The 16,761-nt window shown below is 39.9% G+C and overlaps 1 protein-coding gene and 4 pseudogenes across 5 annotated transcripts; 1 reads left to right on the forward strand and 4 right to left on the reverse strand.

Moving 5' to 3' along the window:
- Positions 1–3,911: 3,911 nt before the first annotated feature.
- Positions 3,912–4,998, reverse strand: AT2G06770 (annotated as a pseudogene; the record flags this gene model as incomplete). The annotated part of the gene is made up of 1 exon: positions 3,912–4,998.
- A 53-nt stretch (positions 4,999–5,051) lies between these two features.
- On the reverse strand, positions 5,052–5,486 carry AT2G06675 (uncharacterized protein; the record flags this gene model as incomplete). The annotated part of the gene is made up of 1 exon (NM_001335307.1): positions 5,052–5,486. The coding sequence occupies one exon, from the start codon at positions 5,484–5,486 to the stop codon at positions 5,052–5,054; it is 435 nt and encodes a 144-aa protein (NP_001324713.1).
- A 349-nt stretch (positions 5,487–5,835) lies between these two features.
- Positions 5,836–6,222, reverse strand: AT2G06775 (annotated as a pseudogene; the record flags this gene model as incomplete). The annotated part of the gene is made up of 1 exon: positions 5,836–6,222.
- A 3,738-nt stretch (positions 6,223–9,960) lies between these two features.
- AT2G06780 lies at positions 9,961–12,882 on the reverse strand (annotated as a pseudogene; the record flags this gene model as incomplete). Its single annotated transcript has 1 exon — positions 9,961–12,882.
- Positions 12,883–13,402: 520 nt separating this feature from the next.
- Positions 13,403–16,575, forward strand: AT2G06790 (annotated as a pseudogene; the record flags this gene model as incomplete). Its single annotated transcript has 1 exon — positions 13,403–16,575.
- Positions 16,576–16,761: the final 186 nt, after the last annotated feature.

Here is a 16,761-nt window from a genome sequence, read left to right on the forward strand (position 1 = left end):
CATTTTGGGAGAAGAATCCAATCCTTTTAGAGAGGATTCTGAACTCCTTTACTTTTATTCTTAATTCATCAACGCAAACTATTCAGATTATGATTTGTGTTTCTATTATCATGTCTGAGTAATCACCTTGTTGGGTTTGGGGAGTCTCAATAGGGATTTAGATGGATTAGTAGATCGGAAACCCCTTAGGATTATTCTTAGAGTTCTTCATCTTGATTATTCTAATTGCTAGTTTTAGATTGGTCACCTAGAACTTGATATTAGATAATAGGTATGCCCGCCATAGGTACTTGTTATTATAACTATCATAGATGAGCATAGGCATTTAAGAAAGAACAGGTAGGCTCATAGAAGGGCTCTGGTTTAGATACAAGGTGAACTAATCAAGCTTAATAACAATGCATGCTTTAGCATAAGATTTCTCGGCTTCTCTGGTTATCTTAGTTCTAAGTATAGAGAATTTAGCGGAACGCCACCGGTTACTCTAGAATCATAGTTTGAGTTCGAGAACGGTGCGATAACAATACTAATATTAGCTAGATCTACAATTTATCTATCTCCCGAGACAATTCCTTAGACCTGACGCTTTAATCACTTGAATCTACAACTCGTTTACTTGCTTATTTATCTTTTACATTCAATTACTTCATCTAGCTTAGCTTATTAAACAACATCATAAGTCTATTGTGTGAACATCGAGAGCTCAGTGGAATTTGACCCTTACGTGCTAACGACGATCTCTTATTTGAGGGAGTAAGCTTAAGGCAATTTGAGCTATATCAGTTTGTTTACTTCCAAATTCTCAGACATACGAAACTCTATCAAGACCAGCTAACCCTAACGGCTAGTAGGTGAAAACCGGCTATACTCACTAATATCTTGCGTACTCAGTTGCCCTAACGGCTAGTAGGTGCTAACATGGTTTCAAAATACAAGATCAAAGCATTAAGTTCAAATTCGATTCTAGTCCATAAGTCCCTATGACTTGGCGGGCGTGCAACGGTTATAGTTCTTTATTCAGTTGAGCTAGCTCAGGCAATTATACAAGATCATGTACTAGGTGGCGTTCCGCACATACATGCATTAAGATTAAACTCAACTAGAAAGAATAGTGTAAACAATCAAACAAAGCTTTAGAAACCGCCAACCTAGACTTTTGATCTAAAAGTCCCCATGAATTCCCCTTTGAAACCCCCTCCAACCCAACTAGAAATCTACTCGCTCATGGCAAAGGAGCTAATCAAAAGTTCGGTTGAGTAAACCATAACAAAAAGATGAATAACACTTAAAAAGGGTGTAGAGATTACTTCTTTAAATGTAGAATACAAGAGACAAAACTCCACCTTAACGAGTCTTACACAAAACGAGGAAGAGAAAGAGAGAGATGGTGATGTTCAAGCTTCAAGAGGTGCGGCGGCGAGTTGGCAGCTCTCGGCGATAGCTAGGGTTCGCTTGTGATGAAGGCACACCTAGGGTTAGGACTTAGAACAAGTATTTATACTTGAGGGCCAAGAATTAGGTTTAGGGGTAAGAACGTCATTCCGCCGGATAAGTAAGTGATCGGGCCGAGAAGTCAGGAAAGGAGCCTAATGACGGTGGCGCAAGGAGGGAAGGACTTGGGCGTGACCTAATGGTCGGTGTTGAGCTACTCGGAGCTGCCCGGGTTCAAGTCTCCTTGGCCGGATGTGTTTTGGATTTATTATTTCCAAAAGGCCGGTTCTTGACATGTCTTCACTCTTCAGGTCATATCTTCCAAACGGCTTCATGGATTGCTGTGATTCGACTTCGACTTTAATCTTGACTCTTCTCGCTTTCCATGCATACCAAATATCTCGTTTCCGTTATGGGGAAGACCTCGGCCGGATAATAAACTTCTGAAGTACTAGAATGATTGCCTTCTGATACTTTTAGCTTCAAAACTCTTAAAACCTTCTTGGCACCTAGAATATGTGTTTATCCTCTTATTGGCTCTAGAATGGCACCAAATTCTCTCTGAAGCGTAAGAAAACAATAGCTAGAACGGGCTAAAAAGCCGTGTTATAACCTCCCCCAGACTTAGACTTTGCTTGTCCTGAAGCAAATAAAAGAACAAATCTGGTGGATAGGTTTGCAAATCGTGGGAACTCTCCTGTTATCAGTGACCGTGTCTCTAATATATCCTACAGACCACATTAAACAAAAGTTACGTTAGAACGCCCGCTCAATAGTCCTACACCTTTCTTGTCCTTGTGCATCCGCTTTGATCCTACATAACTATGAATTCACGTCAGTCAACTCTTTACATTCTTTAAATGTTTTGGCATGGACTTTTTCATTAGAAGGTGTCATTCGGGGTAGACGACGCTTGGTATGAAAGGGGATTTTGGTGTTTAAGTAGTGGAGTTGAAGTGTTTACGGTAACCGTATAGTCTCGAATGCATGATATGTTGCATAACCGCAAGAGAGAACGGATCAGTTGAGGTCCACAGTTTCCAACCAAGTCTTCTTTTAAACACCTCCTTCTCCTTTACTTCTTTCTTACTTTCGGTTTCCCCAGACTTAGGTATTTCCGAGGGGGTTCTCTTCTGTAATTGGCTCATCTCTCCTTTAGGTGGCCATGTCTTTCCTTGGAACTATGCTACTAGACTCTCTTAGTTGTAATGTTTCCTTTCCTTCCATTTTCTTTTATTTTCTCTTTTTTTCTTTATTTTCTTTTGTTATATTCTTTTGTTTTTTGGAAGGGGAAACAAAACTTTTAATCACCGAGTTTAATGAGCATACCTTTCGAATTGGTTCCAAGGAAGAATAAGCTCTTAGGACGTTTGGTTGCAATCTCTTCTTTTACTTCCTTCTTTAGTCTTTGTGGCAGGAAACTGTGTTGTTCCTTTCTCGCTGACGTTTTGCACATATCTGCTAAAGGAAAAAGGAAAAGAGAATGCATGAGGCTTAAAAAGAGGATAGGGTTTAAGGGTAGGAACCACTAAAAGTGAGTGACCATTCAGGATCAACAGAGAGTGGTAAAAAGGGATAAGAAGTCTTGAATGTATATGCTCGTTTCCCCGATCTAACACCCCTTCATGAAAAAGAATTAAGTTCCGGTTAATCGTCCAATATAGTGTAGAGTTGACATCGGATCCAACAGGAATTTCTGCGGGGTTAAACTTTCGGGGGACGGTCCGGGTGTAGTGTTCCGGATTGGCCGTTCCTTGCGACCCTGTAAGTGTTCCTCAAGAAACAATTCTCAACACATAATGGTCAATAATCATCATATAACAAGATCACGGTTCCCTACTAGTTTTGACTCAATAAAACATTACTCGATATTCAAGAAAAACTTTTTGCTTTGTTAGAACGTATTGATGTAGAAAGTGGAAAAAGGTTTCAAGTCAACAAAATAGAGAGTAGCATTAGTAGTAACAGATTCATTAACCCCCTAGACTTACTTCACACCGTCACCTTGGTTGTGGTGACCAACCGGATGACCTCTCTCCTAGCTTAACATCGGCCATACTCGGCTTAGTATTGTCGAATTCCATGTTATTAATCTCCATTCGCATCTTCCTTGAAACAAAACCTAAAACCACCAATAGGTATAACAAAACAAAATAAATAAAAACATACCTAAGATAGAATTGATCTTGTTTTTGTCAATATGGCCACAAATACGATCAAAATCATGGTGACGGATGGTGTGAATGGATGGCAGGCAGTTGCGGTGCTTGGCCAAAAGGGTGGAGTGGGTGGGCAATAAGCGGTCGGGTGTTGGATGGGGTCGCCGGTCGTTGGGATGGGCAGAATGGTTGCGGGTTAAACGAATCAATTGGCGAGCCGATCGGCCGTGACGGTGCAACTTCCCTTATTAATTCACGTGTGGCCGTTGTTGGCCAAGTTTTGGCCGGCTGATTTCAGGTTTGGCCAGACCGGCAGGCTTGGTAGTATATTGCCCGAACTGGTGGGCAACTCAGGCCAAAGTGTGGCACACTCGGGCGGACTCCGGCTAAATGTCAGCTCGCATTGGCGAGCTCCAACCAAAGTTTGACACGGTTGGGCTGACTTCTCCAGGCGGCACCGGTTACTCGGATGAGTAGTCGGGCGGGTTGTCACGGTGCCTAGTGACGGGGCCAGGTAACCCTCCTTCATTCTGTTCTTTTTAAGTTTTTTTGTTTTCTCTTTTTCCATTTATTTTTTATTTTTTATAAAAAGCTGAAACAAATACTGAAATGATCAAAAGCAAAAGCAAAAGCAAAAGCAAAAGCAAAATCAAATCCTAAGGAAAAAGTAACCCAGTGGGTTGCCTCCCACTTAGCGCGCTTGTTTAACGTCGTTGGCTCGACGTTTGGGTCTTACTAGGCGTAGTAAGACGGGTTGTTCCTCCCTAGGCGAGCTCTCTTGGATTGGAATTCCTCGGGTAGTTGTTCCGAGTTCTCGTACATGACTTCCTTCTCCTTCTTGCGGCCGGGGTAAATGGTACAATCTCGTGAAATACTTCGACATCAATGTTGGCGAAGCATACCGTTCGATTAGGCCAATCCATTATAGCGCCGGCTATGGGTAGGAATGCTCTTCCTAGTATGAGCTGGGTGGGTCTTCCTTTCTCGACCTTTATGACATGGAAGTCGGTCAGTACATTGCACCTTCCGATCCGAACATAAACGTTGCGAACTATCCCTTCAGGAACCGTGAAAGACGAGTCCGCAAGTCCGATCTGTACATCCAAAGGTCGTAGCTCCTTAATCCCGAGCTTCTTTGATGTCTACTTTGTCATAATGTTGATGCATGATCCGGAATCGCATAGGGCATCTTTGAATTCAACACCTCGTATAGAACAAGTCATAAGGAATCTTCCCAGACTCTCTATCTTTTGAAGAGTGTTGAACGGTTTCAAGTGGTGTAGGGCTTCCTCATATAGTTCCTTTATTTCTCTTCTTGTTTCACAACTCTCAAGAAAGAAATGGTCAATATGGTAAGCCGAACAAGCTTTAGAAAAGGGTGTACCTCGTGGTAGCTTAGCAACGACTCAGTTAAAATCTCCAAGTCTTCCCAATCTATCATACGTGGATGCCACCGGTCCTTTAGAAGGGTGAGCCAGTTGTAAACGCTTGTTCTCCCGGGAGGTTCCTCATCCCTTTCGTCGATTCTCCTTCTTCAAGGTCGTGAAGTTCTTGGTAGGTTGTGACCGCGTCACAAAGCACATGAGGGCTAGAGTCTTCTTCTTTGCTCTCCATAAGTTCATTCCCTCCAATGCGCGCTGATAAGTCCTCAACCTTCTTATCCAAATCAAGAATCCTATCAAGTAATTTTACGTATTTCCTTGAAGAGTCCATGGTTACCCTTCTATGCGATGCTCGGATGTGTGATTGATTTTCAACATTCTTGACTTGTTTTTCTTCAACTTCGCCTTGTCTCCTAACCACGTCCTCCAAAGTTACATCTTCTTTCGTGTCATTATCCTCTAGTTGACTTGTTTTCGTCTTTTCCTTCTTCACTAGAAAAGTTGGTGAGTTCATCACTTTCTTCGGAAAGTTCTTCGAATCGGTTTACTTGTCTCTCAAGGCAAACTTCTTCCTTTTCGGTTTTAAGGCTTTCTTCTCTAGAATTGTGTCCGGCCATCGAGTCTACTTCAAAAGGGACGACTTCTTCTTCTTCTAAGTTATCTTTTTGCTCGATTTGGTATTGAGGAGAAACGCGAGGGACGAATCCCTAGAGGTTTTATAAGGTCAAGATTTCCTTTTTTGGAATAGGAAATTAGGTCTTTTCATTTTTCCACTAGGAATTCAATTTCCTTTTTCGTTTCCTCCTCATATCGGGATTGGGCCTTAGGAAACTCATCTTCTTCTTGGCAAGATTGGTTGCTTCTCATTCCGAAAACTCATTTGAGTTATTGAGCTTCTTTTCTAACTCCTCAATCTTCCAATCTAAATGACTCTCAACCGTATCAACGACGAGTCCCACATTGACGATTCTCGTATATTGGTCTTGGATATCGTCTTGGTGGTTAAGAAGAGCGTTGTTGATCTCAACAAGTGCCCCCTCCATATTTTCGAGTCGATTAGTGAGGTCATCAAACTTCTCCTCAAATTTGGCCTTCATCTCCGACATTTTTGAGCCGATCCTCTTCACGTCTTCTTGGTGGCCATCAACGAAGTCTTGGAGATGACCAATGAGTTTATCTTCCGCCTCGAAATTTTTGTAGGGCTCATTAGTTTGGTAAGCATAGTTGTTCGGATGAACATCTATACTCATCACCTCTTGCAAGTATCATTGGTCATAGCTGAAATCTTCATGGCGGGCAACTCCATAAGGATGAGAAGAGTGAGGTCCTCCCACGCGTTGATCTCTAGGTGATGAGACGCAATGGTGGAACGGGTTAATCGAGCGGTTAGCTTGCGGCCGGTTCTGAACGAAGGTGGCAGATTGATCATTAGAGTAATGATCGGTCCTGTAAGCTCCTCCATTAGACGACCAAGATTGCCAAGTCACGCCATGCATTTGGGATGCATCGGGCTTGTAGTGGCCGGTAGAGAAATGGGATAAGTGGTTTGAGCCGTGATTCACATTAGGGTAGTAGCTATCGGGATAATTTCTTGGATTCATTGTTTAAGTCCTGAAACAAAGAAAAACAAAAACAAAAATTAAAAGCAAAGTGTCCTAGAGTTCACTCTAGTTCTTGGACTTGTGGAACTAACAATCTCTCCCCGGCAAAAGCGCCAAAAAGCTTGATTCATGTTTTATCTCACCTTAGGCTTTTACCTTAATGACCACACGACTACTGCAAGTGCACAGTATATCGGAGTAGTATTTTAGGATCGAATTCACAAGGAGAGAAGTAGTTCAGAGAAATCCTTAAGAAGAGAGTGAAGCTAGGACCAAAATAAAGAGACGGGGTTGTTGTATGCAGTAAGTAACCAAAATAAAAGACAAGTAACTAAAGTAAACGGTAAGCAATAAGAGAGAAGTGTTAGGTCTTCGGGGGTTTCTCCGGATTTCATGGTTCAATAATAAGGGATAGATCTCAATCTAGGTGATAACATGGCTAGGTTTGTTTACTTCCAAATTCTCAGACATACGAAACTCTATCAAGACCAGCTAACCATAACGGTTAATAGGTGAAAACTGGCTATACTCACTAATATCTTGCGTACTCAGTTGCCCTAACGGCTAGTAGGTGCTAACATGGTTTCAAAATACAAGATCAAAGCATTAAGTTCAAATTTGAATCTAGTCCACAAGTCCCTATGACTCGGCGGGCGTGCAACGGTTATAGTTCTTTATTCTGTTGAGCTACTTCAGGCAATTATACAAGATTCTACCAAGTATAAAATACCTAAGATCATGTACTAGGTGGCATTGCGGCCATACATGTGATAGTAGGATTTTGTCAATTAATCCCGAAAACACTATCTTGTCGTTGTAGTATTTTAGGATGTCAATCCAATCCGGTGTGATGCAAACAGATGAGATATGATCAGAAAGCTCTAAGTCAAGCCAAGAAGATAGTTGGTTGGTTCTAACAGTCCTAGTATGCAATAACAGAAATGAAATGAAACTAAAAGCAGGAATGGCAATAGCAGGCAAGTGAATGACAAAGCAGAAATGATAACAGGCAATCAAATGGATAAACGATTCCTAAGGATGGGGTAATCGAATAGTGTGGTCTACTTAATCTATTCAGGCGGTTGACAAAACTTCACAGAAGCTATCCCTAGACAACAAGTTCAACAACAGATTAATTCACTCCCGTGATAGAAATCCTCAAGCAAAGCTAGACACTGACCTAAATCCCTTTAGCGATCTCTAACTAAGCAGGCATTATCGAATCAACATGTTAAAGTCAATCCCCTCTCTACAGCCAATCCCTTGGAGTAGAGTCAGATATCTATGGAATTAATAGGATCCAACGCCCATTAAACGCCTTCTGAGCGCTGGACGTCTGGACTCATACTCCACATTAGCCAGTGAAATAAGCAATAAGCGCAACTAATCCAGAAGGGATTCTAGTATTCTAAACTCAACCACCTAAAACGACCAAGTAAACCACAACTATTCTATCCCATCCTCAGAAATATAGTTCACTACTCAGACATAATCAAAGACAATAACAAAGCAACAATTGAAAACATGATAACAGAAATGACGAAAGACTTAAACGAAAACTGAATATCAAATACTTGAAAACGAAACTACAAAGTCGCAGGAGAAACACTGCGGCTATCAAAGTTGCGAAAATGTAAAAGCGAGATAAAAACGGATAATAGCGGATAATAACGGATAATAGCGGACGCCCTAGGGAAAACCCTAAGAGGCAGTTTATATAAGCGAGAAATAAAACAAATAAGGAAACTAAATATATAGCGAATCTTCACGTCATGATCCTGCGATTGAATATGTCATTGGCATCTGACGGGCAGAAATGAGCTTCCTAGTGATCGAGTATGTCATTGATCAAACTGGGCTTCAGGGGCTCCGTCTTGCGATCGAGTGAGATGCAGTGAAGTCGAGATTGAATGGTCCAGCGACCTTGTGATCGATTGCGATCGAGTGGATGTCATGAGGGTGTGATCGAGTGGTTTCTTCGGCTTCTCTTCTCTTCTTTGTTCTCAGCTTGTCTGGTTGAGTGCAGAATGAGCAGATAGGCTTCCTGGTGATAGAGTGGTGATCGAGTGGTTCTGATGGGGTGATTCCTCCGGCTTCGCGATTGAGTGAAACTGAGCTGCTTGCTTCTCCGGGGTTGCGATAGAGTGATTTGCCCTGGCAGGGCTCCGAGGCTGCGATAGAGTTTTTTTGCTGAAGGCGTCATTGGGCATTCTGACTTCATGTTTCTGTTTTTCCTCTGTTTGAACTCCAAAAGCATCCAAAGTACCTGAAAACAACCAAATATGCCATGCACATGCAATCCTAATGCAAAATCGTCCTAAGTATGTAAAACACACTAAAACGACTCCTAATGAGATGAAATGTGGATGAAACAATGACAAAGTGGTGAAGAATGAATGCCTAAATCATGCAAATTATAGACATATCAACATGCATTAATATTAAACTCAACTAGAAAGAATAGTTTAAACGATCAAACAAAGCCATAGAAACCGCCAACCTAGACTTTCGATCTAAAAGTCCCCATGAATTCCCCTTTGAAACCCCCTCAAACAAAACTAGAGATCTACTCGCTCGTGGCAAAGGAGCTAATCAAAAGTTGGGTTGAGTAAACCATAACAAAAAGATGAATAAAAATTCAAAAGGGTTTAGAGATTACTTCTTTGAATGTAGAATACAAGAGGCAAACCTCCACCTTAAAGAGTCTTACACAAAACGAGAAAGAGAAAGAGAGAGATAGTGATTTTCAAGCTTCAAGAGGTGCGGCGGCGAGTTGGCAGCTTTCGGCGACGGCTAGGTTTCGCTTGTGATGAAGGCACACTTAAGTTTAGGGCTTAGAACAAGTATTTATACTCTAGGGCCAAGAATTAGGTTTAGGGGTACGAACGTCATTCCGCCGATAAGTAAGTGATCGGGCCAAGAAGTGGGCTTCAGGGAAGAAGCCTAATGATGGTGGCACAAAGAGGAAAGGACTTGGGCGTCACCTAATGGTTGGTGGTGAGCTACTCGGAGCTGCCTGAGTTCAAGTCTCCTTGGCCGGATGTGTTTTGGATTTATTATTTTCAAACGGCCGGTTCTTGACATGTCTTCACTCTTTGAGTCATATCTTACAGACGGCTTCATGGATTGCTTTGATTCGACTTCGACGTTAATCTTTACTCTTTTAGCTTTCCATGCATACCAAAATATCTTGTTGCTGTGGTGGGGAAGACCTCGGCCGGATGCTAAACTTCTGAAATATTGGAATGATCGCCTTTTGATACTCTTAGCTTCAAAACTCTTGAAACCTTCTTGGCACCTAGAATACGTGTTTCTCCTCTTATTGGCGCTAGAATGGCACCAAATTCTCTATGAAACATAAGAAAACAATTGCTAGAATGGGCTAAAAAGCCATCTTATCACTTGACTCCAAACTTTTGCTTCTTGGATTGCAAAACCAAGAGTCTCTTGCGGACGTTCAGTGACATTCTCAAAAATAAACCAGTTTTGACTCTTCCAAATATACCATATTATCCATGAAAAAATACCAAGTATATATTCTTCTATACAAAATTGCTTGCCGCGCCAGAGAAGAAAATCAAAATTATAAAAGAGATAATTTCGGGGAAAAATGTTCTCCGAGGACGGGATAGGGGACAAAGCCCAAATTTGTCGTGATGGCGGACAGAAGAATAGAAGATGGTTTATTGATTCTTCCTCTGCTCCACATCAAGGGTACCCTTTTTTGGTGCCAATATGACGGTAAAAAGGCATTGGTTTGTCTTGAGACATCCTAAGAGACATTGCAAGGAGAAATGTTTAAATTTCAGCGTGGTTTTAATTTTCCATACTTGTGCCTGAAGCGGTGAAACACTAGGTCCCTAAAAAGGGGGATCACAAGTAGGACGAGAGAGGTCTCTTGCGGCCCAATAATTGGATTTTACAGTATATTTACTAGATTTAGTATAATACCAGCTGTCGGCATCACTCTTGTAAGTACGACTCGGCCTAATCCCTAAAATGAAAGTGATATCAGAAGAATCAACCAAGGCTTGAAGGCGTGAATTAGGTCATTAACATAAAGGTGTGAATTCCTTATGTTAAGAATACTTTTTGCTGGCCTTGCAGGGACAGAAGGAATCCAAGGATCTTGCCATACACGGGTTCGCCTTCTAGAGCCTATTGTTCGTCGTAGACCCGAGAGAAGAAGTGGTTTAGCTGCCATAATACTTCTCCATCCAAAAGAGGGGCAGTTAGTCTTTCCTATATGTATAGGATCACTATACCTAAAGTATCTTCCCTTCAACACCCGACTAAGGAGACGATTTTGAAACCTAATTAGACGCCATAATTGCTTTGCTAATAAGGCAAGATTAAATTCTTCCGATGTTCTGAACTCTAGGCCACCATCAGAAAAGAGTGTGCAAAGCTTATCCCAAGCTATCCAATGAATATTGTTGCTTTCTTCCCTTGTCTTCCACCAAAAAATTGCAATTGCACTACTAAGTTTTGAGCGAATACCTTTGGGAAGAAGAAAGCATGACATAACATATGTCGGAAGGGCTTGTGCCACGGAATTAATAAGAACCTCTTTGCCTCCTTTAGACAAGAATTTTGATGTCCACCCATTTATTCTTTTTTGAAATCTATCCCCCACAAAGGAAAAAACTTGGTTTTTCGAACCATGAATTTGTTCCGGGAGTCCTAAATAGGATCCCATACCCCCATTCTTAAATATTCGAAAAGATAGTTTAATGGTATTCCGAATAGAGCTATTCACCTCATGGACAATAAAAAATTAAAGACTTGTTAGTATTCAGTTGTTGTCCTGAAGCCTCACCATATGTTCGGAGAATATCGATAATCTCTTTTCCTTGTACTGGGCCTGCTTTACAGAATAAAAGACTATCATCGGCAAAAAGGAGATGAGAAGTGGAGGGACTAGCTCGTGAGATCTGAATTCCTTGGATTAGGCCATGCCACTCAGCATCTTTCAACTTTGCTACAAGAGCTTCCATACACAGCATACACAATAACGGGGAAATAGGATCGCCTTGGTGAATCCCTCTCGAAGGTTTAATAAAACCTTTAGGGATCCATTTAACAGAATTTTGTAAGATACCGACGATATACAGAAGATTATCCAATCTACCCATTTCTGAGCGAAGCCCATCTTCAACATTAAAGCTTGTAGGAATGACCATTCCACGCGGTCATAGGCTTTACTCATATCAGTTTTAATGGCCATGTACTTCTTCCTACAAGCTGTATTCGTGCAAAAAGCATGAAAATTCTCTTGAGCGACAAGGATGTTGTCAGTGATCAAACGCTCAGCCACAAAGGCGGATTGAGTCTCTGATATAAGGTCCGAAAGAAGACGTTTTAGTCGGGAGCTTAAGACCTTCGAAATTACTTTGTAACTTAGATTACAAAGACTGATAGGTCAAAATTCTGACATTTTTCTAGGTCTTTCTATTTTTGGGATCAAGCAAATATTGGTCTCATTCAGCCGTTTATCAAAAAAGCCGGTGGAATGGAAGTTTTGAACAAGTCTGATAAGGCCAGGCCCTGTCAGGTCCCAATATTGCTGATAATAGAAGGTTGTCATCTCGTCTGGACCGGGAGCTTTATCAAGGTTTAGTGAAAAAGAGGACGTTTAACTTCTTCTATAAAGTTCGCTTTGTGAGTGTTTTGTTCATGTCTTTGGTCACTAACACGGGAACTTACCAGAGAACTGAGTAAAAAACTCGAGGATTTGACGTAGAAAAAAGAGTCTTGAAGTAATCCTCTGCTAAGTGTTCGATCCGCAACTCATTATCCACCCATAGGCCATCTTGGTTAAGTAAGCCTAGAATTTTATTTCTAGCCCTTCTTTGTTTCGTAGAAGCATGAAAATATTTTGTGTTTTTGTCCCCAAGTAGGAGCCATATCTCCCTACTTTTAAGCTTCCAAAAAACCTCCTCGTCTATGTAAGCCTGGCAGAGCTTTCATTTTAGGGCAAGTAAGTCTTCAGTAGAAAAATTCTCATCTTCGTATGGTAGATCAAGCTGAGAATGTAGTTCAAGAATGAGCTTCTCGGAATTTGTTCAATTGGATTTTTCCAAATAGAAATAGTTTGTCTACAATTCCTAATCTTTTGGAATATTGGAAAGCCCTCTCCACGAGAGGAGAAAGCCCATCCTTCTTTAACAAAATCTTTGAATCCTGGTTTATCTATCCAATGTTTATCAAAGATAAAGTGTTTATAAGGACGCTGAGATTTATTCTAAATGGATGCTAGAAGGGGTCTATAATCGGAACCCCTCAATTGTAGGTACTCTGGTGTACGTTTACAAGAAAACAGGTAAAAGACGACTACAATCAGCGACAACCAACGTAGTCGTATATTTAAACGACATTTTGGCGACGGATTTACGACTACAGTGCGACAACTCGAATATTTGTAGTTACATAGTTGTTTACTTACGACTAACATAGATAGTCGGAACATAGTCGACAAGTAACGACTATTTGACGATTATATTATTTAAGGGAGAAGGTTGTCGTTACGTAGTCGCTATTTGACGACTATCATACCGTCTATCTAATTTAGTCGCTAATTGGACGACTAATGGACGACTACTTTACTTAGTCATCCTGTAGTCGTAGAAACGTCGCATAGGAGTCATATAAAGTAGGTGAAAACGTGTTTCGCATTGGTAAGTAGGTACACCTAATTATTTAGTGGTAGTCGTAAATTAGTCACAAAAATTGGCCTATATAATAAACTTTCACGAAACTCTTCTTTCACCAACAAATCAAAACAACAACAACATCAAAGAAAAAAAAAATTTAGTTAGTTTATTGTATAATGGCGGGAAACTACAATTATGGCGGTAGTGGCGGTTTCTATCGAGATTGGATGTACAAGAGATTTGATGAAGTGACGGGGAATTTGTCAGCCGAATACGTCGCAGGAGTTGAGCAATTAATGACATTCGCTAATAGTCAGCCAATAGTACAGAGTAGTCGAGGTAAATTTCATTGTCCTTGTAGTATTTGCAAGAATAAAAAACATATCATCTTGGGTAGAAAAGTTAGTAGTTATTTGTTTAGTCAAGGATTTATGCCTGATTATTATGTTTGGTATAAGCATGGAGAAGAAATGAATATGGATATAGGAACGAGTTACACGGATAGGATGTATTTTAGTGAGAATCATGAAGAAGTGGGTAATGTTGTAGAAGATCCATATGTGGATATGGTGAACGATGCATTTAATTTTAACGTGGGGTATGATGATAACTATCATCATGATGATAGTTATCAGAATGTGGAAGAACCGGTCCGTAACCATTCAAATAAGTTCTACGACTTGTTAGAAGGTGCAAATAATCCTTTGTACAATGGTTGTCGTGAAGGGCAGTCGCAGTTATCCTTGGCATCTCGACTCATGCACAACAAGGCGGAGTATAATATGAGTGAAAAGTTGGTGGACTCCGTTTGCGAAATGTTTACAGATTTTTTACCAGAAGGAAACCAGGCTACCACTTCACATTACCAGACCGAGAAGTTAATGCGTAATTTAGGACTTCCATATCATACGATTGATGTTTGTCAGAACAATTGTATGCTATTTTGGAAAGAATACGAAAAAGAAGATCAATGTCGATTTTGTGGCGCGAAAAGATGGAAGCCTAAGGACGACCGTCGAAGGAACAGAAAAGACTTTCTGAAAGGAAGAGATGCTTCTAGCGAGTATCCACCTGAGTCTTTGACAGGGGAGCAAGTTTATTACGAGAGGTTGGCTAGTGTAAATCCACCAAAAACGAAGGATGTTGGTGGGAACGGTCATGAAAAGAAGATGCGAGGCTATGGGAAGGAACATAATTGGCACAAGGAAAGCATTTTGTGGGAGTTGTCTTACTGGAAAGACCTCAATCTTCGACATAATATTGATGTGATGCATACAGAGAAGAATTTTCTTGACAACATCATGAACACTCTCATGAGTGTTAAGGGTAAATCAAAAGACAATATCATGTCAAGATTGGATATTTAGAAATTTTGTTCACGGCCAGGCTTACATATTGATAGTAATGGCAAAGCTCCATTTCCAGCATATACATTGACAAAAGAAGCCAAACAGAGTTTATTACAATGTGTGAAACATGATATTAGATTTCCAGATGGTTATTCTTCAGATTTGGCTAGTTGTGTAGATCTGGATAATGGAAAGTTTTCAGGCATGAAGAGTCATGATTGTCATGTATTTATGAAGCGACTACTTCCATTTATCTTTGCTGAACTCCTTGACCGGAATGTCCACCTTGGACTATCAGGTACAATACTTACTATTTTTTATTCCAACATTTTTTTAATCTAATCATTTAACTTGCACATATATTTTAGGAATTGGAGCATTTTTTTGAGATCTATGTTCGAGAATTTTACAGACAAGTCGCGTTCAAATTCTCAAACAGAACATAGTTTTAATCATCTGTAACTTGGAAAAGATCTTTCCACCATCATTTTTTGATGTTATGGAACACTTACCTATCCATCTTCCATACGAAGCTGAATTGGGTGGACCAGTCCAATATAGGTGGATGTACCCATTCGAGAGGTTTTTTAAAAAGTTGAAAAGAAAAACAAAGAACAAAAGATATGTTGCAGGCTCAATTGTTGAGTCATATATCAATGACGACATGGCTTATTTTTCAGAGCACTACTTTGCCGATCATATTCAAACAAAATCAAGGTAAATATATTTAATTATTTAACGATTAGATATTATTCGTTATTAATTCACTTACATGGATCAGGTTAACAAGATTCAATGAAGGTGAAGTTCCTGTATATCATGTCCCTGGAGTACCTAATATATTTATGCACGTCGGCCGTCCAAGTGGTGAAATGCATGTAGATTGGTTTTCAGAGAAAGACTACCAAAGCGCACATGCATATGTTTTAAGAAATTGTGACTATTTTAAACCATTTGAGAGGTATTTTTAATCACTCGTTGTTTGTAAATTTTCACTAAGATCACTTTGATAAAAAAAAATTCGTTTGTAAATGTAGTATTTTAGAAGATTATTTTTCTGCCAAATATCCATGCTTGCCCAAAAAAGAACTCTACGCGAGAAGAGCGGAAGAATATCATCTATGGGTTAAAGAATATGTAAGTCTATCTCAATTTTGGTTCATTCAAAAAGTGATCATTTAATATATACTAATTGATATTGTTTATCTATTATGTAGGTAACATATTGGAACACTACTTCTCCATTTCCTACTTGGGTTCAAGAGATTGTGCAAGGACCTTTGAACAAGGTTAAAACTTGGCCAATGTATTTCACAAGAGGATATTTGTTTCATACGCAAAATCACGGCGCTGGACGAAAGACATGTAACTATGGGCTCTGTGTTAAAGGTGAAAATTACGCTGATTCATCTAAGGAAGCGGATTTCTACAGTACCTTAACTGATATTATAGAACTCGAGTATGAGGGTGTCGTCAATTTGAGGATCACACTTTGTAAGTATAAGTGGTATGACCCAAAGATCGGGAGAGGCACTCGACGAAGCCATGGTGGCGTTGTAGACGTTCTATCTACGAGGAAATACAATAAATACGAGCCATTTATTCTTGGTACGTAATTCTGAAGTCCAAAATACGTTTCTTTGTTAATTATTAATAAACTTGTTTGATATATGTATACATGATCTCAAGCAGATCAAGTTTGTTATATTCCGAATCCATATACGAAGAAACCAAAGAACATTTGGCTCAATGTTCTAAAAGTCAATCCGAGGGGAAACATTTCTGGAGAATATAAAAACAATGATTCAACTCTTTTGCAAACAGAAAATGATGATGATGTTTTGCTCACTACAATTGAAGATCTTGTACTTGAAACTCCGGTAGCCAACTTAAACCCAATAATCCTTGATTACGATGTCGGGGATGCTGAACCAGAAGACGAATTCCGATGTAATTTATCGTCCTCGGACGAAGATGAAGTAGAAGATGAAGATGTATAACTGTGTGAATATATGTATAATTATTTGAATAAATATTAGAATGAATTTTGTTTCATAATATCATTGAACTTTTATATGATATATGCATATTTCTTTCACATTTATAATTATATCAATTTAACAAGTGACTATTATGCGACTAATGGGCGACCAAAATAAGATTTATTGGGCTTCTAAATGTTGAAG

Source organism: Arabidopsis thaliana, chromosome 2 (assembly GCF_000001735.4).
Source record: "Arabidopsis thaliana chromosome 2, partial sequence".
NCBI lineage: Eukaryota > Viridiplantae > Streptophyta > Magnoliopsida > Brassicales > Brassicaceae > Arabidopsis > Arabidopsis thaliana.